General features: G+C 40.5%; 2 protein-coding genes across 9 annotated transcripts in view; one reads left to right on the plus strand and one right to left on the minus strand.

Annotated features, from left to right (window-relative positions):
- TOP2B (DNA topoisomerase II beta) overlaps positions 1–11,544 on the plus strand; it is a 64,539-nt gene extending 52,995 nt beyond the window's left edge. The window contains exons 24-36 of the mRNA XM_083825365.1: positions 502–697; positions 858–949; positions 2,055–2,210; positions 2,344–2,427; positions 3,461–3,658; positions 4,015–4,159; positions 5,366–5,524; positions 6,326–6,533; positions 7,013–7,095; positions 7,393–7,503; positions 9,746–9,862; positions 10,737–10,834; positions 11,059–11,544. Coding sequence (XP_083681491.1) covers positions 502–697; positions 858–949; positions 2,055–2,210; positions 2,344–2,427; positions 3,461–3,658; positions 4,015–4,159; positions 5,366–5,524; positions 6,326–6,533; positions 7,013–7,095; positions 7,393–7,503; positions 9,746–9,862; positions 10,737–10,834; positions 11,059–11,220 — 1,809 coding nt within the window. The 3' untranslated portion in view covers positions 11,221–11,544. The remainder of the gene's footprint in view (positions 1–501; positions 698–857; positions 950–2,054; positions 2,211–2,343; positions 2,428–3,460; positions 3,659–4,014; positions 4,160–5,365; positions 5,525–6,325; positions 6,534–7,012; positions 7,096–7,392; positions 7,504–9,745; positions 9,863–10,736; positions 10,835–11,058) is intronic.
- A 66-nt stretch (positions 11,545–11,610) lies between these two features.
- The window catches only part of RARB (retinoic acid receptor beta), a 331,295-nt gene continuing 317,807 nt past the window's right edge, over positions 11,611–25,098 (minus strand). For all 8 annotated transcript variants that reach the window (XM_083825372.1, XM_083825375.1, XM_083825373.1 and 5 more), the window contains 4 exons: positions 24,328–24,504; positions 16,630–16,834; positions 15,149–15,307; positions 11,611–13,034 (listed from right to left, as the gene is read on the minus strand). In XM_083825372.1, the coding sequence (XP_083681498.1) occupies positions 12,838–13,034; positions 15,149–15,307; positions 16,630–16,834; positions 24,328–24,504 (738 nt within the window). In that variant the 3' untranslated portion in view covers positions 11,611–12,837. The remainder of the gene's footprint in view (positions 13,035–15,148; positions 15,308–16,629; positions 16,835–24,327; positions 24,505–25,098) is intronic.

Raw genomic sequence — 25,098 nt, forward strand, 5'->3', positions numbered from 1 at the left:
AGTTCACCTTTAAATGTCTAAACTGGAGGTGTCAGAAGTCACGCAGGACTGATTCCACCAGTGTGTTAAAATGATTTCTTACTTTGTGCTTGAACTTGAAAGATTTCTGGAGTGTTTGAAGTGGCAGTTTTCACAGCTGAATTTAGAGATTATTAAAGATGCTCTTCAACTGTTACGTTAAATGGTTGTGAATCATCAAGCGATGCTGAGCTTGTGCTTTAGGATTTAGGTACAATTAGACATTCAATTGAACTCAGGCATACTTCTCTATATACCTGTTTTTCTGCTTGAAAGTATTACCATAAATCTCGTGTTAAATCTACTTCTTCAAAATAAAATCTATCCAGCTATGTGCTCTATAGTTCCACAGTACGGTTTGAGCTCACAGTCTTCAAAATTCTGCTCTTCATATGATGCATGTATATGAGCGATAGAAATAAACTCATACACAAAGCTTGAGTTATGCAGTCTCTCTCAAGCAGTATATTTTGTATTTTATAGGTGCTATTTGATCATATGGGATGTTTAAAGAAGTATGAAACAGTGCAAGACATTTTGAAGGAGTTCTTTGATTTGCGATTACATTATTATAGTTTGCGCAAGGAATGGCTTGTGGGAATGTTGGGTGCAGAATCTACAAAACTTAACAACCAAGCTCGCTTCATTTTAGAGAAGATACAAGGAAAAATTACCATAGGTGAGTAAATACTCTCTAAAATGTGAGTTAGAATTGATAACAGTAGGGGAAAATCTGGAATTTATTTAAAAATAGTAAAACATTCTTGCATGTAAGATGCTTTTTTTCAAGACATTTATTTATTTATTTATTTATTTTTGATTGTGTGTGTATCTCGTAGAGAATAGATCGAAAAGAGATTTGATTCAGATGTTGGTCCAGAGAGGTTATGAATCTGATCCAGTTAAAGCCTGGAAAGAAGCACAGGAAAAGGTAATGATCTGAAATCTCTGGATGCATTTGATACTATTGTTATAAATGATATTAATTTTTTCAGATGTTTGTTTTCTAGTAGTCTAACTTATGACACAACACTTGCAAAAGATTATTCATTACTCCTTCTCATTGGCTTCCATTCTAACAAATATAAACTTATATAGAAATATTGTTGCATAATATCGGTAATGCACATAGATAATTCTAAGAAAACTAGATAACCAGGGTTGCAAATGAGAACACAGAAGACTGAATTTTCTAATCAAAACTGGCAACTTGACTTCTGACTGGATGATATGCTAAATGCTACATCAGTTATTCCAGACTTAAAACTGATATTTCTCTTTTTATTTGTCACATTATAGTAAACACAATTATTTATATAGAACCTATTAATCAGTTTTCTGGAATGAAACTTCAATATTGTAAAGCTATGACTCTTGAAGTTACCTTAAGACTTACACAGTTTTTTGTTGCTCCAAAAGAGTGACAAGTTTAATTTCATACTTTAGTACAGGAAGATGAAACTACTTTCAAATTTTTGTCAACTACTGCTTTTCTGGGCCATTACCACTGCTTTTGGCTATTTTTTTTCATTTCTCATTTGATTTGTTTTGCATTTTTTATTGCTACTGTATTTTAACTCCATGCAATGTAGTATTCTATAGCAAAACTATCATTAAGAGAAATTTTGATCCACCTTCAAGCCACAACTCTTACTTACATTCAAGGTTATTTTAGCAGTTTGTATAGAAAAACACTGTGCTAATTTCTAAAGAAACAGATGTACATGCATATCCAAAGGGCAAAGGACTCCAGCCTATGTGAGATACAGAGGAGAGTACCAGTTTCTGTAGCTAACAGGATACAATGCATATGGCTAGCATTAGGTTCCGCTCTATTTTCTTAAATCAATGATTAAACAATACAACTATAGAAAAGGACAGGAACATGGGTTTTTGGAAAGGTACAGAAATGTGTTCATGTCACTGAATCCGTGAGGAAACACCTTACTACTCCAGCAAAGTGTTTTGGAGGAGTTTTAAGTACATGCATAGAGCTAAGATTATTAATGCTTCTAAAACTGAATGTTTCATTTTAGGCAGCAGAAGAGGAGGACCCACAGAACCCAAATGACGATGCATCCTCTGCTTCTGGCTCAACTTCTGGCCCTGATTTTAACTACATCTTAAACATGTCTCTGTGGTCGCTTACAAAAGAGAAAGTAGAAGAACTAATTAAACACAGAGATTCAAAGGTTGGTATGCTGTGGGAGGCTTGTTCTGAAATGATTTAGTAATTACTGATGTTTCTAATTACTATGTTCAGTTTAGATAGTATTTACTTTGGCTGTAACTTAGTAACTTCTATATTCTATTTTCACATTTAAGGAGAGAGAACTAAACGACCTTAAAAGGAAATCTTCGTCAGATCTCTGGAAAGAAGACTTAGCAGCTTTTGTTGAAGAGCTTGAAGTATGTTTTACATATATTTCTAAAAATATGTATTAAAAATAAGCAAAATTTAATAATAAGAAGAAATAAATAACACATTTTGAATTAAAAACAGATGGTCCTCCAAATATAGGGAGAAGTGGGAAATCAGTTTTGGATAGTTAAGTTCCTAGTTGTGGTCCTCAGGGATTTTTTCTTACATCTATACAATATCATGCTTTTTCCAAGTCAGTGAAAGGAAAATTACCAGAAATAAATTCGTTTTCCGATGACACAGAGATTGAGAGTTGTAACTAGGAATAGTAATAATAATAGCAGTTGTACGTGTTCTAATCAGTTGTGAGGCAATAAGTATTGCCAAATGCAGAGCAGTACATCTAGGAACTAAGCATGTAGACTGTAAATATCAGATGAGGGTCTTTTACCTTGCCTCATTAGCAACTCTGGAAAAAGTTAAATGCATATTGGTGGATAACTTGCTGAGCCTCAGTTTTCAGTGTTGCCAGAAAGTGGCTGATGTAATCTTTTTAAGGTAGCACAGGATAATATAAATAAGACATTTATTTTATTTCTTTGTGTGTTCGTTGGACAGCTGCAATTCGAAGTATTCTGTTTTGAAGTCTCCTTTTCAGCTATATGTTGATATTGTGAAAAAAGCTGATGAAAGGTCTGAAAAATGTGTCATTCAGAAATTACTCTAAAAGCCAGCTTCTTGCTTTAAGTGCCGAAAGACTGAAAAGTTACATCAGTACCTAGATATGTATATGAGGAACAAAACTTGATAAAAGAAAGATTTTCAAACCAGCAGTGTCCAAAAGTTCATGCTTACGTAGGCTTGAATGAAAGCATAATTTTTAACAGCATGGGGTAATTAAGAACTTACCAAGATTAAGTGGTTGGTTTTCCATTACTAGAATGTGTATTATAATTCATCTGACAATTAAGGGAAGCCTTATGCTCCATGTTAAGAAATTAATCTTAAATAACCACTGTGTTCCACTTTGTCCTTATTTAAAAAGATTTTTTTTTCTCCCCCACACACGTTGTTTGTCAGAAAGTAGAAGCACAGGAAAGAGAAGATGTTTTGGCTGGCATGGTCGGCAAACCAATAAAAGGTAAAGTTGGTAAACCCAAGATGAAGAAACTTCAATTGGAAGAGACCATGCCATCACCGTTTGGTAGAAGAATAGTTCCACAGATTACATCTGCCATGAAAGCTGATGCCAGTAGGAAACTGCTGAAAAAGAAAAAGGTAAATCAAACCATTGTTGTAGTTACAATTATTTATTATTTAAATGCTGTATTTTTCTATGCTGGTGACAGAAGTCCAAACCACTAGAACCCACTAATGCTGTCTTTATAATGTTTTGCTGACTCAATGCACAGATAAGTTAATACTGGATATCTTTTCTTTTATGTTTGAAAGTCTCTTTTGACTACTTTTTGTTGAGGTGCTTTTGCTGATTTTTTTTTCCTTCCAAGACTATTCAACAAATGTTAGTAGAGTAGTCTACTTTCATTTATTATTTTCTACAAAGTTGTATTGCAGTTTTATCTTGAAATTTTAAATGTATAATTTTATTTTGCCCAACTTTTTTATATTTTTAGGGTGATGCTGATTCTCTAGCAATAAAAATGGAATTTGATGAAGAATTTGGTGGTGCGCAAGCTGAGGGTGGTGGGGATGACTCACTGAATACGACTGCCTCAGCTACTAAAACCCCCAAACTGAAGAGAGAGAAGAAGGAGCCTGGTAAGGTCCTTACACAGTCATCATTAAGCTTAAATGAGTACTAATTTTGCATTAAATATATTTTTATATATTTAATAGGGGGTTGGAACTTGATGATCTTTAAGGTCCCTTCCAACCCGAGCCTTTCGATGATTCTGTGATGATTCTATATTTTTAACACACGGTGAAAAGGGAATTATACTATGATAACCACTATTTCATCTGATTTTCTTCCTTAAAGAGATGTGTGGAAATACTTGAAGTACTTCAGCATTACAGCATACATAGAGATTAACAGCAGACGTAGTAAATGCTGAAGTTAAATATGTTGTCACTTCTGTTATTGTTTTCTGCTTTTACTAACTTACTGAAATTTCTGTTAAGTGAACTGCTTTTCTGAGGGTGGGGATGGATTTTCTACATCTGGTTTTGAGGGGGAGTTCCAAATCTTGTTCTAATTCTTCTATGTGAGTAGAAAAAAAACAGATTATTTTTAACATAATTAGATTAATTCTGTTTAAACAGAAATTTCTACCTTGTTTGTCCTCTGACACTGAAGGGCCAGCACTGACCTTCAGTGTCAGTGTAATAGTACGGACTGTAGAACTTGATTAAAGACATCTATTTCCGATTGACATATTCAGTCATTCTGACTGTTTAAAGGGATGCATGTTATGGCTTGGCTTAATAAGTTAACTGAGTACACATATGACTGAGTTGCCTACATGAAGCTCAAATCCACCCGAGCCAGTGTTGAGCCAGAGCCAACTAGCCCAGCTTGACCTGAACTTGCCCTGCAATTGACTGACTTGTATCCCCCAATATCCCCCCTCTGCTTCCCACGTTAATTGGATTTTTCCAATAGCTGTTTGTGATCCTGTTCTCCAAATAATGGAAAACTGTTCTTTTCCTGGAAAATGCCAACAACCTTTAAAAAATAGAAATTTTCAGAAGAGCTAAAACTTCAAATAAGAGACTTTTATGTTTTTCTGTCATAAAACAAATTTGTTTGGCAGCAGCGGGTCAGGTTCTGTGTGAAATTATTTCATCACATCGTTAAATTTTCCTTCAGGAAGTAGAAGAAAATTTACAATGTTTAAAGAAAGCCTTTTTAGGATAAATTATACTAAATTTATGCATCATAAGCAATTAGAAGAGATGAAAGTGTCTTTTTTTTTCCTTTTCTTCCCTTTTCCTGATTGTGATAGATGCTTTAACTTGTTACAGGTACTAGAGTAAGAAGAACACCATCATCAACAAAATCCAGTGCAAAAAAAGTGAAGAAACGAAACCCCTGGTCAGATGATGAATCCAAGTCTGAAAGTGACTTAGAAGAGAATGAGCCTGTGATTATTCCAAGAGACTCTCTGCTTAGGAGAGCTGCAGGTACCCAAGCTTTTGTGAAATGTGCATTGTGACTGAAAGTTTAATCTACAAACCTCCATTCTCATTTGACCACAGCATTCCTTTGGGACTTTATTTCCTACAGATAGCTTGCGTTATATTTTTTTCACTGTGATGATTCTGAAAAATCTCTTAATGGCAGAACCAGGAATTGCTACAAAAGCAACTGTAACTTTGTCTGGAAATCTTTTACTTTATCCAAAACAATAGAATAGAAATTACAAAAAAAAAAAAAAAGACACTAATAAAGTTATCTTGACAAACAAGGAAACAAGGCAATGCTTGACAAAACAACCTCAAAACTGAAATGGCTACAAAAATAAAAAAATAAAAAAAAATCAGAACAGTCTAGGGAAGTCAGAAGTATCAGAGTCTGAAAGTTTTAAAAATATCTAAGTATTTGATATTTTTAAAAAAACAAGATTTTTCTGGAAAATTGTTGGTCGATTTTTCAAGCTCTTGATTAGGAAGAATGTTCAAATGATATAGTCAAGAAAACTTCGATTGTAAGTGAAGGATTCTTATTCCTTAAATGTGCTTGTACAGTGATGTCTTCATAACGCCATAAGCTGAAGGTACCTGAGCAAGCAACAAGAGGGGTCAGATATTTCATAGCAGTTTAAAATATATACCTCTGTTCTTCCAGACTCAGACAAGTTTCTTTTCCCCCACGCGTTTTGTGTTGTATAATCTGCGGCAAGGGTTGTGTAGTGACTTCCACTTTATTAATGTAGTAACACAGCCAGCTATCTTTAAATGTGTAAATATGTATTTTTCTTTCAGCTGAGAGGCCCAAATATACGTTTGACTTCTCAGAAGAAGAAGATGATGCCGATGATGATGATGATGCCAACAATAATAATGATTTGGATGAACTTAAAGTAAAAGCTTCTCCAGTTACAAATGATAGAGAGGATGAGTTCGTTCCCTCAGACAGTGTAGAAAAAGATGAATATGACTTCTCCCCAGCTAAATCAAAGCCATCTCCAGAGTAAGTACTGGAACTCAGCAGTATTTATGTTCTAATAATTTTTTGTACGTAGAAGTCCTTAAACAAAACATTGATCAATTAGTAATCTACATGTGCCATGTAAAATAAAATTTATACATTGCTGGGGAGGAATGAAAGTCTTAGCGTTGCAGTTGCCCTGTGCAGGGGAAAACTTGACTTACCCATCTGTAATACAGTGTCGGTAATGTCATCTGTTAAAATGCCTTTAGTAACATTATTTGGTTTTCCTTCTTGCACCAGCTTGGTATAGAGAACTATTGATAAAAATGTAGTACTGTTAATTTTAAATGCTTACAGTACGACTGGAAAGTGATTGTAAGAATTTGACTGTCACAAGCATACATAAAGATGCTAGAAATGCATTGTAGTGCCCAAAGAGGAATTTAATCTCCTATAGATACTATAATGTCTACATATTTCAGTGTGTAGTTAATGCAATTTCTTTTTGTGTTTGGAAGAAGGAAAACGTCTCAAGAGAAGAAAAATCAAGATTTTGGGAACATCTTCTCTTTCCCATCTTACTCTCAGAAGACAGATGATGGTGAGCTTGTTTTCACTGATCTATTTGTCATTAGCAACTGTTATGGACTGTGTTAGGGGATTTATGTTGTTAACACAAAACTCATGAAGTAGTTGTAGAAGAAAGATATCAAGATTTATTAAGGGGAAAGAGGTTCTGATCCTTAGAGGAACATAGCTTGTATCACGGTCATAGTACATCCATAGCCTAGCTGTAGTATCAGAGGAGTGTTTCTGTGAGATTGAATTTGACTAACTGATGAATGATTTTAAGTATGCAGTGAACAAATCTTAATTTAAACATACTCTGTGATTATAGATACAACAAAATTGGACAGTGATGAAGAGGATTCTACTCCTGTTTTCTCATCGTCTTTCACCCCAAAACAAGCAGAGAAAATTCCAAGTAAAACAGTAGCTGCTAAAAAAGGTAAGTGTAGGATTATCCCATAATTCAATCCTTTTTTAAAAACTCTTCCACCTTTGAATCATCTCTTTACATCTTAAAAGTAGGAATTGCATTCATTAATTTCAGACTCAGTGGCTTTCAGGAGAGAGTGTGAACTTCTTCCAGCTTCTTAATGATGATAATTTCTTTCTTTCCACTGTAGTGTCAAAACTTAGTGCTTTCCATGTATGGAGTTGATGCTCAGCCTTTGATTAGTTAAACTAATGGAAGGCTTTTACCCTCAAGGAATAAATGAAACATGGTGTCTTCGGGGTTGTAAATAGTCTTCTAATGCATCCAACTTACTTGAGGGAGAGTAACTGCAAAGGAAGAATCCCCAAGAAATATTTAAGTCCTAAGTGGACTGTCACATTAAGTTCTGCTTGGCACAGTTGTATTTGGTTGGTTGGTTGTTTTTTTTTGATACAGAGAATGAAGGGCTATCCTTAAACTTCACAGGTGAAAGTTTCTTCATTTTTTAGTTAGGATTTTAGAACTGGCAACTTGCACATTCTTAAACTGTGGAATTAAGGACAATTCCAAGAAGAGCATGTTCATTATTTGGATTTATTTCTTTAGCTGTACACGGGTACAGTTTTTGTCTCCTCTCCTTTGCCCAGATTATTCAGGATCACAGTTTGATGATCACGGGTTGTTGGACAGTGCAGTGATAACCTAACGTGCTTAGTTCTTGGTCAGCTAGTCTCCTAGTCATCTCCTCAATTCTGTGTCCATCCTCATGCCCTGTGTCAGCAGCCCATTCAAAACCCATCTTCTGGTATTGCAATATTGCATTCACTCACCCGCATGCTGGGGAATGCCCATTGTGTAGCTGAAATAATTATTCCAGACAGCTGTTTGATTTTCTGTGACTTCAGAGCTTGGATTTGTGAGGACAGGAAGCTGACACTAAAGAACTACTTGTTCTGCCTTGCCGTCTGTACAGTCACGTTCCCTTCTCAGATAAGGGAACATAAAAGAATAGAAGGGAAAATAAGGGATTAGGTAGGAGTTCAGTTTCTTTTCAGACTTCAATCAATTTGAGATGAAATCTCCTGATCTCTGGTGCGCACTACAGAGGATCAAGAGGCTGCTGAGCTTGCTTTCCATGCACTCTTTGAGAGGTCTGTGGTTCTAGTGCTTTATAGGAAGCCTAAGAGAAATCCGAAAACCAGTCTTACTCTGACTGTAAGCAGCTGCTCGCCTTGAATAGCCCAGCTGGCAGATTCCAGCAGTGAGAAGTCCCCTGTGCATCAGCTGTGGGACTGATTCCATTCCTGAGCCTTCTGCCAAAAACGTGGGCTTCTTGAGAGCGTGCGTACCTTGACGTCACTGCAAACTTCCATTTTATGTCAGGATACCAAGCAGAGAGCTTGGCTCTCCTGATCAGGCCTAGTTGCTGTCCACGATCCTTCCCAGTTGTACAGGTGTATGGTGCAGGAACCACTAAGACAGTGGCTCAGAAGCCCACTGGGGTTAGTACAGAGGGAGATGAGTGTTCTGGAAGCCGTGGACACTATCACTTTAGCTACCAGGTGCCGTTTAAGAGGTCTGTCATCTTTGGACTTGCTGTTCTACAAGAGACTTCCCAGGAGATGACCAGAGACGACAGGCTCAGTTTCGGGGGGCGAACAAGTAGTGTTTGTGACAGCGTATTGTACCGCTCTTTCATTCCCCAGTTATTTCCTTCTCCCTAATTCCTGGTTTGTCAGCGAGAAGCCCACGCCTTTTCTAACATCAGTTAACAGAATCTGAGGACGGACTCGGGGCCAACTGAACACAGCTACGTCTCATGGCACATCTGTGGGGTAGTGCTTGGCAACAGAGCATATTTTGCTTCAACATCACCAAAGTAAAAATAAACCAACATCAGGGGCTGAGGTTTAGCCATCCTCCTACAGCACTGTATAGGTTTTGGCCAGGTAATTGTGCCTTGCACAATGCCTTGTGCTGTTAATAAGAAATTTGCCTACTAAAAGATGAAAGAGTGTTTAATTCAAAGCACTGGAATGTACTGAAGGCACTGATACCCCTTAATTAAAGTGTGACAAAGGAAACCTGTATTTCTCACCATTCTAGCATGCAAGTTGAAATTTGTTTTTGCCACGTGCAGAAACTGCTCATCTCATTTTAATATCTGCCATTTATGCTATAATCTAATAAAACTGAATACTTCTAACCAGTATGTGAATTTAACGTATTTAGTATCGCTAACTTCCAACAGCAAAAGTAGATGCGCCACCTAAACCCAAAAGGGCTTCCAAGGCCAAGAAGGTAGAAACTATAAACTCTGACTCGGATTCAGAATTTGGCATTCCAAAGAAGACCGCAGCACCCAAAGGTAAGCATTTTGGTGTAACGCTGATCAGCAGCACACAAGTCTGTGCGCTCTGTAACACAGGGTCATGATGATTTTCAAAAGGAAGTAGAAATAGTCTCTAAGCGCAGAACCTCGTTGGTTTATTAGTAAATGAATCACTAGCAGATTACTCAGCCATGAGCCCTTTGTGTGACAAGAGTAGTTTACTGACTTTTGACAATCAATAATGTGAACTTTTTATCTGACCTTAACTGTTGGGAATGCATTTAACAATGCCAACCCCCTCTTCTATTGGGTGCTGCTTAGTTTCATTCTTTGATCTCAACTTCATACGAGTCAGTAAAATTCTGGTAGTTGGTAACTCTAATAAATGAGGTTTTCTGGCTCTTGTTGGCAGCCCGGTCTCAGATGCCAGAGTCCTCAGAAGAGAATGACAGCAGCGTATCAGCATACGCAGCGATTTAATCAGAACAGCCCGTAAAGGGAAAGGATGCGCCACTGCTGGTGGCTGCCGTTAGCAGTACATTTACCGAGCTGTGAAGGTGAAGTAAATGCTGCGTAATTAGTACAGGAGGCTACTGAGGCTTTGCAGTGCGTCAGGAGTCTAGAAGTTTAGCTAATGAAGTCTGGCCCTGTCTTGAACCAGCAGCATGAATTGATAGGGTGAATGGTAACTTCAGAAATATAAAAGAGATTTAAAACTGTGAATATCAAATACATTGTATGTTACTGCTGTTGTGAAGATTATTAAGCTGTAAACTAAATTTCACCTTTAACACGTAGACGGTACTAAAATGTAGTACTTTCACATTTTTTTTCAGTTTGCTGAATGTTGTTTATTTATTTTCTTTATTAAAAAAAAATCAAAACTAAATTTATATATTCTCTCACCTAGGAAAAGGTAGAGGGGCAAAGAAAAGGAAAGCATCCAGTTCAGAAAACGAAGGTGAATACAACCCTGGGAAGAAGACACCTAAATCTACACCAAGCAAGGTCAGTTTCTGCTATGGTCCATCCTTCTTGTAAAATAACAACAGCAATAATAACAACAATACCCTAATGGATTACTTTAACTGAAAGGTACGTGTTCTTACTGTATGTAGTTTGCCGATACAGCAACAGGGGTGTAGGTGTTAGAGAAGGTTTGCTTCAGTTGTGAATGTTCGAATGCAGCATGCGCAGAGCTTCACAACTGATTCGTCTTTTCTTTTCCAAAGAAATCTAAGAAGGCCGCTTTCGACCAGGATTCAGATGTGGAGATCTTTCAGTCGGGCTTTGCCTCTGAAACTGCCCCGAAGCCCCGGACAGGCCGGGCTAGAAAAGAAGTTAAATATTTTGCAGAGTCTGATGAAGATGATGATTTTGATATGTTTAATTAAGTGCCCAAAGAGCACACAAATGTTTTCCAACAACTATCTTGTGTTGTCCTTTTGTCCCTTCTGTCGCAAACTTTTGTACATTTGACTTATTTTATGTGATAATGTAATTGATGGTTTTTATTATTGTGTGTAGGCATTTTAACATTTTGTTCTTACACCTACAGTTTTATGCTCTTTTTTACTCATTGAAATGTCATGTATTTGTCTGACTGGCTTGTAGAGATGTTCTAGACAGCTGTGCTAAAGCACATTTTAATTGTCATGGTTGCAAACAGCAAACCTGCTTTTTGAAATGAAGTTTAAACATTAAAAAATGGAAAACTATCTTGTGTGTGTGTGTGTGTGTATGCATGTGTAAAATTTGGACTAGAGGGACTATTTCTACACAGGTTTTTTAAAATAAATATATTTTATTCTTTGCCAGGAGACTCCATGGAAAAAGGTAAACAGTATATGAACATAGAAAGCATTGTTAAACAATCTCAATGTACAAACAGAGCCAGTGAAAGTACATCACAGACTTGCTAGAATATATAAAAAAAAAAATCCACTAGTGCTTTAAATGAAACCTAAGAAACTGACACTTTAAATCTGTTAACCATTCTACCACAGTTTTCACTCTGCTTCATGGTGATTTAACAAGGCCAAGAAGGCAGATCCTCTCCTTGTATTTCTGGAAGTCCTAGCTGTACTTCCCTAGCACCCGGAAGGCTGGATAACCCAGCTAGTTCCCGGCAGTTGATTCTTAAGGAAATACCCTAGACTCACCAAGTCAGAAGCTGTAAATGAGTCTGCTGGTTACCATCCCATGAAGCTTCCCTAATGGCTTGTGAACAAGTAAACAAAAACATGGTAACACTGAGAAGTGTTTCTGCCTTGGAGGCTATCGTTACTGTAGAAATGTTGTAGTTACTTGTGGAGCTAGGTCACCAGCCAGGTAAGAAACCACTTTTTTCCTTTTAAAGTGACGTTAACAGTGGAACAAATGACATCTGAATAACTGGTCTGGCAGTTACTGCTGATACTGATGTCTTTTCTGCTAGTGCAGTGAATTTTTGTATACTTTTTTTACAAGGAAGGAGATGCAAACTGAGGGCATCAAAGAGAAGTTTTCATTTAACTAAATCAGACGGTCCTTTCGACTTCCTTTCCTGGATGTGTACAGTAGTCCATTTCGTCTGGTTGGTGTCTTGATCGCTTTAGGTATGAGAGACAAAAGGAAAGCACCAAACATCCAGTATAGAAAGTACAGCCATACAGTTGTATGTACAAAGTCATCAGAATGCAACCAGAATTTAAAGTCTGAGATCTGTCTTGTCACCATGCAGTCTTGAATGTTCAGAGGAGAAAACAGAAGCTTAACTATTTTTTTTTGCATGAAATGGCTGATTTAGAGTTTCAAAAGTTTGCATTTTCTATTTTTAAGAGTTTAAACAGCAAGGAGTATATATCGATACATATGAAAATTTCTTGGTCCTTGTTGAGTTTTTATCTATATATATATACATATATAGATATATATTAAGTCCAGAAACTAAGCAGCAGTAAAAATGTTTCTCTTGCTTTTCATCCCTGTACATAAGGTATTAGGAATGTCTGAAGTAGCTGGAAAATGTCTTATTGCACCATGGGGGATTGACTGACACTGCTGTTATCCACTGAACTAGGTGAGATACTGGGACTGTGTTCTGCAGTGTTTCCATTTGAGGTCGGTGTCAGTGGTTCGTGTCCTTCAGAGTTCTCCAACATTTCCTGAATGAGAGGCGGCATGGATCCAGGAATTTCCATTTTCAATGTAATGACACGTTCTGCACCTTTAAAAAGAAAACAAAAAGAAGTTCTTCCCATTAGGACGATTTGTACAATTTCTTTTTCCTTAGCACCATCAGTGGTAATTTCAGGGTACATTATTTTAATGGATTCGGTGTCTCCCTCTGTAGTTCTGCATACAAAATTACGTAAGTGAACTGCTTCATTCATTGCAGGAAAATGGAGTTAGATGAGCACTCCTTAGCAAATTAGTTTTAAATTGTGATCGTAGCAATTGATATTACAGCACAGGTAAATTGGATGAACCGCTTCTTTTCAGAGACGGAACCAAAGTGGTACTAAATGATACTGACAAATTAAATTCAACTGTGATCACTTAGATGTCTTTATAAATTGGAATATACTTCACAGCCTTTAATCCGGACTGGATCTGCAAGGAGTACAGCAGGACAAAAATGTTGCCTGATTCATGTTAAATAGGTCCTCATCTATTTAACAAGAGTAGGCACGTTAAATAGGCGCAGTAATATGTCAGAAGTAAATATTTCTTTTCCACATAGCAAACTGTGAAGTCAGAATCAGAATTTAACAACCCCTTGCGCTATAAAAGACCAAACTCAGGCAAATGGATACTTTTGTGAAGCTGCCTTCTGTAGCCCGCAGGTGTTTTGTCTCGTGCTAATTAACCACAAAAGTACACAGAAACACTGTTTACATCTGATTTAACTGAAGCTAACCACCCGTTCACTACTTATCCTCCAGTAACAACAATGGGTATTTTTATATAGAGACAGCTTTGCAGGCTATTGTGTGTAGGATTAAACACAATTACTATATTAATCCTGACTACTCAGACTGTGAGACAACAACACTAGTACGGGGGGGGAAAAAACCAACGCAATAAAGCACGGTGCTCCTAAGATGCATTGAGGCTTCTTGAACACGTCACACATGCTGGAAAGACCAACGCACACCCTGCCCAGTTCCCTCACACCACTACATCTGCCCCGTACAGGCAGCACCCTGCCAGGCACCGGCAGTTACCTCTGGGGGACCCGCGCAGGGACTCGTAAATTACTGACACACAGAGGAGACCTCACGTGCTGGATGGACAGAACTCCTTGGAGAAAACAAAGGTTATTGCTAGGGAAGGCTGGATCTGTAAAGCAGCGTAAAGCCGTCCCTCTGAACACTGCTACCTGCTGCTGCTTCCAGGGATAAGCAAGCAACGGTCAGAAAGCCCTGGACTATTTTCAGGCACCAGTAACACCAATGCAACCTAGGTGCTACATCCTGCTGCAAACAGGTAGTGTATCTGAAGGACTGAAAGTAAGATACTCAACATTCAGCTACTAAGTGGTGAGGACCATAAAGAGACTTAATTCAGTATTTTTGAATTAAATGTCTAGCAGTGAGTGTATACAGTAAAGATTCTGTTCCACACCGAGGCATGAATGTGCTTTACACAGTTTGTTGCTGGTGGGAAAAGGATTTCATCTATCCATCAGGACAGCTTCAGACAATTTATAGCATCAACCTCAGAGTTCAAATATCTGGTATAATACATCTCATAAGATTCCTGACCATCAGCTTAAAATTAGTCAAATGGAATATGAATCTGTGCTTTTTTAAAATGAAAAAAAAAGGGAAAAAGAGCCAACAAAATTTAGAAGAAAATATCCTGACTATTGCAGAAACGTTCCAGAGGGAGCCTGTGGATATATTTTGCTCATCCACATTGCTACAATGTACACGCTGGAGGGAGCACACTCCCTCACAGCAATAACCCCAGGCTGGAGGGGAGAGCTTGTGTCCATGCCTTAGCTGAGGAGCTTCAAAAATCATCTACAAGGGCAATGACCAACTTCCCACACAAATACTGATGAAGCAGTCCCCTAACTAACCAGCTTAACTGTCAGGAACAAAGGAGCAAGCACCACAACTGCAAAACCACTGATAACTTCACAAAGAACTGCATGAAGAATGTAGCACTGTGTACGTAAAGCAGAACCAATTTCAACATGGCAGTTACATGAACAAGAAGGAAAAGAAAGGTCAAGAGGACCTCCCAGTTATGTTAAAAACAAACAAACAACCGCCCAGGTCTTCAGGCCTGTTTCCTCTGAAAGTAGCACTGAATTACTGTGAGATGCGGTACCTTTTGCACTGATGCTACGAAGATCTGTGATTTTCATTAAGATCTTTGGAAACATATGAGGCTTGTTGGGTCGTCTCTTTCGGATATAAATTTTCAGTGCCTCAAGCAATGGTTCCTGAAGCTTATCCACTTTCATCGGTTCTTCGAGGTCCTGGCGATCTGCAGAAAGTATCAGATCACTGATTTTAAATACATTTTTTTCATCACAGAAAAAAAATCACAGAAGTGAAAATCTTCCATGTTCTTAATTCTCCCTGAATTTCATCATTTCCTCCACTTACGTGGAGAAATACGCTGTGCAGCTTGTATTCCATAGGAAGAAGACAAATCCCAGCTTCCCAAAACTTGGACTCATTTTCCCTTGGTTACTGGGGACGTTTGTAATTTGAGTGAATTACCAGTACCTCCCTCTCCACGGGGAAAATACCTTTCTGCAAACAATACCTAGAATTAATTTTGTACGAATAATTTGTAAGATAGCTAGGTATACAAAGAGATTACAGATGGTTTATTTTTTGCATCGATACCAACCCAAAGTGAGTTACCATCATATATCAGCAGATGGCAGTGCTAGCTTGAGTGACAGCAAACGTCACCGTAAAGCAGGATACACCAGTAATACATTCATGACGTGTCAGAATCCATCACTGCTTTTGATGGGATATGGTTAGAGACACAAAACCAGAATGATTTTGTACTGAAGGTCCACTGTCAACAAAGACTGACTTCTGTTGTTAGAACAGTTGGTCTTTAATAGCGGTTAAAGTACTGTAAAGTGTAATTATGCAAAAAGGAGTATCAAGATCGCATTTCAGTAAAATGGCGCAGCTAAACACAGTCTGATTCTAACACTTGTTCAAAATTTGCACAGTAGGAGAGAAAGTAGGTGATTAAAATTAACAGAAACTTACAGAGAATTTTGGAAATTATCTGAGACTTTTTTGTCTTTTAAATCTACAATTTTACCTGATTTTACCTGGCACTGTCCTTTTCAGTTGTAATCAGACCCCCCCAGAATCACAGCCTACTTTTTCTAAAGAAGGTTATCACCAATGATGTCTGTACGAGTGTAACTATGTGCATGCAATTTTATTTACGAGCAGAAGTTGCATAAAGGGCGTCTTGCTCTAGCACAGGTCATTCATTCACACAGGTGCCCACATACTGCTTAGGAAAAATGCAAGAGGGTGTATATAACCTGTGGTCCTTTATGAGGCAGGCAGTATGATCAGCTGCCTGACAGTCTGATCCAATTCATTCAAAACCCTAATAAAAATAATAACCATCACCAGTGGAAAACAAATCTTTTGTGTAGGTGGCTGTAGATAACTTCTGTGTAATATATAATAATACTACGTACGTATCTTTATATATATATATATACATGTTTTAGTGCAGGAAAGCCAAACAAGTAAAACATAAATGAAGAACTTATCGTGTCTGTCCTTTTCAAACGCATCTGAATTCGCGCAGTACGGTACCTCCACAGATTAGGCAGATGGCACTAAGGAGACCGGTTTCTGTATCATCCATTTCCAAAGGCAGGAGCTGGTTGGCAAACGTGAACACGAGATCAGTCAGCGGGCCAAATCCAGCATTGTGCATCTGAGTTCGGTTTAGGGTAAGGCCATCTGAAAAGGTCATGGTGTCTTGTTCTGGCGTGTATCTTGTGCAAATTCTAAGGATCTGTGGAGGGATAAAAAATGAAATCTGAAGAATTCAGTCCTCGAGAGGTTTGCTGCATTCTCCCAGTGTGGCAAATTACCCAAGGAACTGAAGCACACGTTCATGTCAAAGCGATCTGAAATCAAACTCCAGTACGTTCAGTTCCAGTAGCACAAAATTTCTCTAGTACAACAGAAATAAATACTTAATAGACTATGATTAGTCTTCTATGACAGAAATTGGTCACTTCCAAATTTACCCTCTGGTTATGAAATAATCAAAACTTACATGCAGTTCCCATGACTAACTCATCAACATTACCGTAACAATCACAGAAAGTGCTCTTTAATTAGTATGCTATACACGCCTACCTACAGGACGTTATTGCAATGCCGCTCTGATCCCCGCAAGACCATAAAAATGTCTCACCTTTTCAAACACACACGTTATTTCATTCATTTGGGGGATCAATTCTGCATGACAGTGCTTCTCTGGGTTGTGTCTTTGGTAAGGACAAACCCCCCTCTGTCTCGTGTGAGTACAGATAGCTTCGAGTTGGTGAAGGAGGCAGAGCGCACCTTGTGCTTTGGGGTTCCTTCATTTCAGCCGTGATAGCAAACCACAGAAAATACTGCTGTATTAACGCAGCCAGATGCGCAGCAAGTGAACAGATACTCCGTTGGAGCAAGGACAAAATGGAAAAGCAGCCGAACAAGCAGAGGCACAGAAGGTAATTCCTGGCCATCACGAACTCGAATAAAACACCATCCCTGCATGCTGCAATGCTCCCCTGTCCCCTGGTGCCTCCCCCGTGCCAGCAGGCTGCCGTGCTCTCCCACAGACCGGTGCAGGAGCCGGGAAGTGCCAATGCACACAGAGGCAGGACTTCTGCTAGAGTGCAGCAGTACCGCTTGCTCAGAAAAACCAGCCTACTTCACCCCTGGCTTTTTCAACTAGAGGAGCCCGGCTTCAGGCCACTGTACGGTTAGTTCTTGTCAGAAGCCAGATGCTGACACAGTAGCTATATGCTGGTTAAGATCTCCGCACACATTTGTGCTTTGCCCGTTTCCCTCTCCACAGCTCAGGAATGCTCCGCTGCTCAGGGATCGCATCGGGCTTGCCCCAGGTGCCACCTCGAGATGGCGAGATCCTCGCTGCTCACTGCAGCTGCGAGGCCACTACTCATCTTATCCTTCCCGGGCGGCAGGACAAGGTGACTTTTGAGTCAGAAGTCCCTGCTGCTCTTCTGCCACTTCCTTCCCCCGAGCACCTTCTCGCCACGGCCGGGGCTGGAGGGGAAGCCACGGCCCCGTCCCGCTGGCAGCGCCCTCCCCAGAGCCGCTGCAGGGACAGCCCCCACAAGGCGCTGCTTGTCTCGCCAGCCGGGAGCTTGCTGCCGAGCGGATTCGCAAACTTTGGACCTTCACATGGCAGCACGTGGCCAGCAGCCCGAGGGGCCTGCCCGACTTCCCTCTCCCACTGTTAGTGCACGGGCTGCGACGCCGAACCTCCCAGCAGCCAGACGCCTGGGAAGCCCCAGCGGTGCTCGTGAGGGCGCAGAGCCGCCTGCGCGGTGCCGTGGTGTCCTGCTGCAGGTGAGGGGTTTGGTCCTGGTGTTTGTCTGTGTGATGACACCACCCCGCACTGACCCCGGACGAAAGAGCACGCCGGGGAAGGTGCGGATTGACACCTTTAAACTGGACGCGGAGGAATGCAGAGCACAGGAATAAAACACCGAGGATGCTCTGCACCACGTTACGAAATGCCCCTGGGGTAACATCTGCGTCGGGAGCGGAGCTGTCGTGTGCGGCACTGCCCCGTCTGCACGGCTGCTCCCCACGAGCGCTGGTGTAAGGATGCAGTGCAGGATGTCCGTCCCGCGGCACGCTTGTGTAACATATCTCAGTGCTTAATGTTTCGAAAACCAGAGGTGGGAGAAGGCTTATCACTAAATTCAGCCAAACTAAGCTAATCCAAACCAAAATCTTGCGGGAGTCCAGCTGATTAGCTAAGGCTGCGGCCCTATTTTTCCACGGCCCGACTGCATTTATTTCCCATACAGTCATCTTACTTTGTTTTAAAGATTTGACTGCACAGATTTACACAAATGTAACTGAGCACAGGGAGAATTTTAATTACTTCTGTGACTACCCGGGCTCTGAGTCAGAGGCCCCCACCACTTGGCGGCTGACCAGGCTGGGGCTGGCTCTCCCACTTTCATCTTTGCCTGGCAACACTGCCCCAAATAAGCAGGGAGGAGAACGAGGAGGATATGGCATGTGAGAGACCTACCAGGAAGCTCTTATTTCTCTTTTAAAATTCCTTGGTAAGAGACTTAATGGGGTGTATTTCTGCAGAAGGCTCTTGAGCTGTTTTCCATCTGAGTAATAACCTTATCTCACATTGTGGGTACACGCCGAAGCACCGAGACTCTCTGTGGTTGGCCAGATGTGTTTTACATCGTTCCCCTGCCCCTGAATTGGAATAAACTCTTGAACTCATTCGAATCAATGACCAAGAGAGGCACACACTCATGTTCTTCACTAACCACAAATTCCCTCTAATATAAGTGATCTGAAAAGGCTTATGGTAACTCCAAAGGTTCTGAGTAATTACCGACGTGTATTTGAGGATTATTAGCAGGAATTAATGTTACCAAGCATGGCACCCCCTCAATAAAAGAAAGCATGTTTACCATGGTCTACGCTGCCAGTAACCACTGGCAGCTCTCTCCCCTAAAGTTCACCCTTGCTTGTACTTTGATATCTTCAAAAGGCATGCTAAGGAGAGACGGGAGGGACCCGCCAGAACAACAAACATCTCTTCAGAGCCCACCTGGAAGAACAGACCGTGGAGAAAGGAGATGCCACTCGTTGGAAACGTTTGTCAGCCCAGACAACTGGAGGCCGAGCACGTGCCTCCTGGTGTACGACAGGCTACCGACTCCCCCGTGGTCCCCGCGTGCCGTCAGCCCCGCGCCGTGGCTCTGACACGAAGACCTGACTGGTCACTGCTCCTCAGGGCTGCAGCTGAGGAACACTCCCAGGCTGCATCCACACCAGGAACAAACTGGGGGTTAGGTGACGTGGCCCAGAGCCCCACGAGCATGCACAGGAACAGGCTTCCAGGGGCCTTGCAGAATGTATCATTAAAACCTACGAGGCCTGTGGAATTTAGTTACTTCCAGGCGCAGGCAGCGACTGGGAAGGCTCCTCACAAAAGGCAGCCTTCAGGCTTTTGTACCTAAATGCTGCTTGAGCCTTTAATTGGATGAGCCTGCAGTGGCTCAGACGGGGCACTGGCACAGCTGAAGCTCAAGTATGTGTTTTCTGCAGTGCACTTAACTTGACTGGAGCAATCAGGTCTCAGGTTTCTCCTACATTCCTTCTACATTATCCCACAACACACTGTTATTAAACTCTGAGACAGATCATTTAAAATGTTTTCTTCTTTTTTTTTTTTTTTTTTCTAATTTATGCCCTTCATCAAGATCTGTGAAACGCTATGGATATTGCTGAGTTGCTCTTAAACCTTTCTTGGGCAAACTTCCAGTGTCAAAGTGAAGTTGATTTCAAGCTCATATTCACTGAAGAACATATGGGAAATGTCAGCACTTCAAAATAAGAAATCACTGTATCTTTCTCCATTTTAAACTGTCTAGAAGACATCCTCCTAATGTCCTCAGCGTTGTTCAGATTTTGTAACTAAGCCAAGTATTTGAGTTGTCACTCTGCTCTTAAATGCCACTTGCAGCCATAAATAAGGTTCTTGCCCATGATTAAAGGACCCTTTTGTTTTAAAGAACATATCTTGAAGTGTCTATGAGTCAGTAACAAACAGGAAAAAAAAAAGAAAGAGAAAAAAAAAACAGACCAAGACAAAAAAAAAACCAAGAATATCCAGAAAGCTGCATTTACAAAATCGTGCTGCCATAAAATTGTTACCTGCTTTAAAGAGATTTGTTAAGGTTAAGTCGGGCTTTCTTTAAGAAATCCTGTTTCTCCACGTTAGCTGCCACAGCCAGATGGGACAGATTCCCAAGAAGAGAAGCCCAAGCAGGTGACCTGTGGCGGGGCAGCAGCAGGTGAACAAACCTCCCCGGCGCTCCGTGCCCATCAGTACAGGTTACTCCGCGTTGCAAATGCCCACCTTGTGTTTACGTGCAGGATTTTACTACAGAAGTTTAAAAATGACATTACTAGGGATGAGCATTCAAGGACTTAGGGTTTTATCCATCAGATTTAAGAGAGACTGAACTCTGGACTCCTTCCACATTCGCTCTGCCAGAACAAAACGAGGCTGCTGATGCTCCTGCTGCAGGGCCAGCGGATGAGCAGACAGAAGCAGTCACTTTTACGAGGGTTACTGACTGAATTTTAGTAATATTTATCCCTGAAACCTTTGGCTCCAGAGCAAATATAAATTCCACCATTCTCAATTGGCGCCTTCAACTATCTTGTGAGGCCTGATGCTATTTCCCTTCCAGAATTTTTGTTTGTTTGTGTATAAAACGATTCCTTGACCCAAATCCAATAGAGCTTATTAACTTCCTGGCAGCAGCTCCCCTGTCGGGGTGTCAGGAGTTTTCGGCATCGAAGGCTGCAAGATCCAACCGAGCCCTTGACGAGGCTTATAAATGCTTACGATTCGCCCTGGTGCAGGAGGGCTGGGGCAACGAGACCCTGATCCTAAACACGGGTGCAGGACGGGATCGCTGAAGAAAGGCACCTGAAGCACGCACGGGGGGCTGCTGGCAGGCACCAAATGCCCGTGCTCACGCAGCAGGAGGGGAAACCGGTGCTCACGCTGCGGGTGTACGGCAAAATAAAACACTCCGAATGTTCCTCGTGATTAGGAGAACCAGCTCGCTGGGGGGAAATAGGCTCCATTGAAAACAGTGCTGAAAGTACTGAAATTTAGCTTAAATAAAGATACAGAGCTGCATTGCAATTCAGATTATGTGCAGGTGATGTGGGTTTAATGGATATGGGCATTTCACAGACCGTGCGCGCACGGCACATTACTGTGGTAGTGGTTGCGGTAATTATCCCTTTTTCTTTTTAAGCAGCACATAAAATACTCACATAAAGCTTGTATAAATGTCGCACGGGAAAGTTAGGACCGTTCACAGCATGCACACCTTATCTGCTCCTGCTTCTGCAAAAGCCTCAGCTCTTCCCTGCTACGGGTAGCTACGGCACTGGCTACGTCTGTTTGCTCAGGTGTGCCACTTTCCCCAGTTTTGTCAAAAATAAAGACGGGTGATCAGGAATTGCAGACCTCAGTAAAATTCATAAGTACAGCTTGAATGCTGACACATTCCCCCAGAACAGAAGCAGTGAATCATACTAACAAAAAAGAATCAACCCTTTCTATCCGTGAATTAGTTGAAATATACTCATCATTTACTACCTGCTTCATTATTAATATTATTTAATAAGCTTTTATTTAACCTCCTTGATCAAGGTCTGTGAAATGCTTTTATCTGGACCTGTGCCTTTGTCTAGAACTTTATCCGGCCCGTGTTGAGCCATGGGCTGGACTTGACAATCCTTGTGGGCTCCTTCCGACTCTAAATATCCTATGCTTCTATGAGACTCTTCTGACAAAAATGCCAGCAGAAAAACCACCCCTAAATACTTGGTAACGTCCATCCAGTTTGTATGAGGTAAGCAATAAGCAGAGCTACCAGGAGACCTCACACCACGTAGGGGACCAGGCATGCTCGATGGGGTAAGCTCTGTTAACTGCTCCCAAAAAAGAGCTTCAGGAGCTCACAGGATCCTTCACAATTACAAAACTAGAGTACGAATTTTTTTCCAGTAGCTACAGACACAGTAAATGGCAGCTGCAAGTAGGGGGAAGCTGCTTAAGGCCTGAAGTTTTAGGGTTAAAAAGTTTGGAATCACAGATTTTTGTTTTATGTTGACCCCTTCTCTGCACCACCGCTTTTGGCTATTTTCTGTAGTTTGCAAATACAAAGCAATTCTCCTCCTCTACCTCTGGCAGAATACATTTGAGGAAATGCCAAACTTTATAAATGATTGTATGCCTTTTGGTGTAAGAGGAACATAACTGCACCTTATCATACCAGAGCTAATGACGACAGGCATGAGATTGGTAATAAATGGCTCTGTCTTGTGGAGGGACCACATACAATAACGAAGAGACAGTCTGGTCTGAATGAGTGCCCGGACGAAGCGGACAATGAGAGGTGAACCTTGAACACTGCAGGGCAACCTCAGCTTTCCCTTTTTTTATAGGCCAAAGAATAATATCCCTGCCCCTCTCCCACCCACTTTTCCTCCTACATCAATGTCCTCTAGATGCGATTCTTCAAAACAGCTTTTGACAGCACAAGAGGAAAAGGTCACAGCAGTTAATGTCTTCCTCAATATGATCCTGCTTGAAGCAATGCACTTTTAGAAATTCCAAGATTAATTACTTCAAATTCTCCAGGTTAAACTCCCGTGTTATGCCAAAAAATATAGCTACAGTAGCCATCCTACAAAGGGCTTCCTGGCCATACTGAAAAGTCACCTAGTTCAATAAGGACCAGACGGTTTATTCTCAGAAGAAAACATTTAAAAGATGTATAAAATACATTTGATATCTTTAAAACACATTTAAAGCATTAACTGCTTTACTTAAAGCTATTGCTACGGTCAACAATAAAGAGCATATTTGCCATTAAAAGCCTGAAGACCTCTAAGGTCTTTATAAAGAAATGATGAGATCCCAGAGGGCTTCTCTGAAGGTCAGTGTGACAGAAACAACTGCAGACAAAGAGGGAAGATAGCTTGCCTTGACCTAGTGGCAAGCTCTGGAGGAAAACTTCAAGCCTATCTGCATAGTTTCCTTCTGCAGACTGTATGCCTGCCTATTTAATATTAAATAACATTTTGCTCAAATTTGTACAAAGTCCACTAGAGTCCACTTCCATAGGTAGCACTCCCGAAAGCAAGCAATTCTGTGTACCAAAGGCTTTGTGTCTGCCAGGTTCTAGGAACTTCAGGTTCCAACATCACAACCTGCAAAGAAATCACTCTAAATATTTGTATCTGGTTCCTCAAGTCACCTCATGACCAGAGATACAGCACTTTCCTGAAACTTCATAAAGAGGACTTCCTCCTACATATTCTTTATACACAGTCCTGGCTGCATGATGTTTTGGAGGGAGGAGGAGGAGAAGGAAGGAAACAGTCACAGTGTTAACAATGGGGACATTTTTCCAAAGTTGTACGTATTTCAGTTATTGCTGCAATACCAAAACGTGCCCTTCGTTCAGCTATGTTGAAATCCACAAACTGTAAGGACTTACTACGTATCTTGAGAAGTAGAGTCATCCATATAACCAATATCAGTAGACATGTTAGGGTGCACTCGCGACTGTACCGGTAAGTTTAACTATGCAACTGTAAAGCTGGCGCAGTATTTAACCTTCTGTCAATTACAGCAATAGAGTGTACTAGAAAATAAATCAGTAGTATAGTAACAATATTAAAGGTACGTACCAGTATGTCCAGGCAGGCTGCTTTAAGTAGAGTTATCTGGTCTGCAATGGTCAAACTTGTAAAGCCTGGCAATCGTTTTGCAAATTCCACTATTTTAATAATGCACTTTGTCGCAAGTTCACTGAATTTGTCCCAGAGCCCAAGGTCCAGTCGAACCCGATGGTCTGCGCTAGAGTTCTGGAAAGAAAGCCAGAAGGCACCATAAATCAAAAACATCCTTTTCAGTAAGTGGTTTTCAAGGGAAAGAAACAACAACCGAGTATTCCTTCTAGAAGTGCTCTCTATTAACATTCCAGGCAATTTCTGCAGTTTGCTGTTGGGATGATGCTGTTTTTAAACTTGGATTAATCGCCTGAAAATTCCTTGGATATTTCTCTGTTACTTATGATTGCAGAGGCCATCTGTACAAGGAATACAAATGAACTTAAACATTTCCAAATGCCACTATCATTATTCTTCCTTGCCATTATATAATAAGTGCATTGAGAGAGACAATTTACAGTTGTACCCCAGAAAATAAAATGAACAGTGGAACAAGAATATTGGGTCCTCATCTGGAAAAAGCAGCACAACATTTGGAACATAGTTTCACATACTTAAGATCTCAGCAAATTAGTTCTACTTAATTTATCTGCTCTGTGGCTCTGCAAGGGTTTTACAGCTTTCTCAAGCTACAGTCTCCCATGAACTAAACAGCATTTCTTTACACAACATTACAAGAAGCACTATGTGTGATGATGAATGCTATATGCTCATTTGATGGGGCATCCA

Source organism: Anser anser (assembly GCF_964211835.1).
Source record: "Anser anser genome assembly, chromosome: 2".
Taxonomy (NCBI): Eukaryota; Metazoa; Chordata; class Aves; order Anseriformes; family Anatidae; genus Anser; species Anser anser.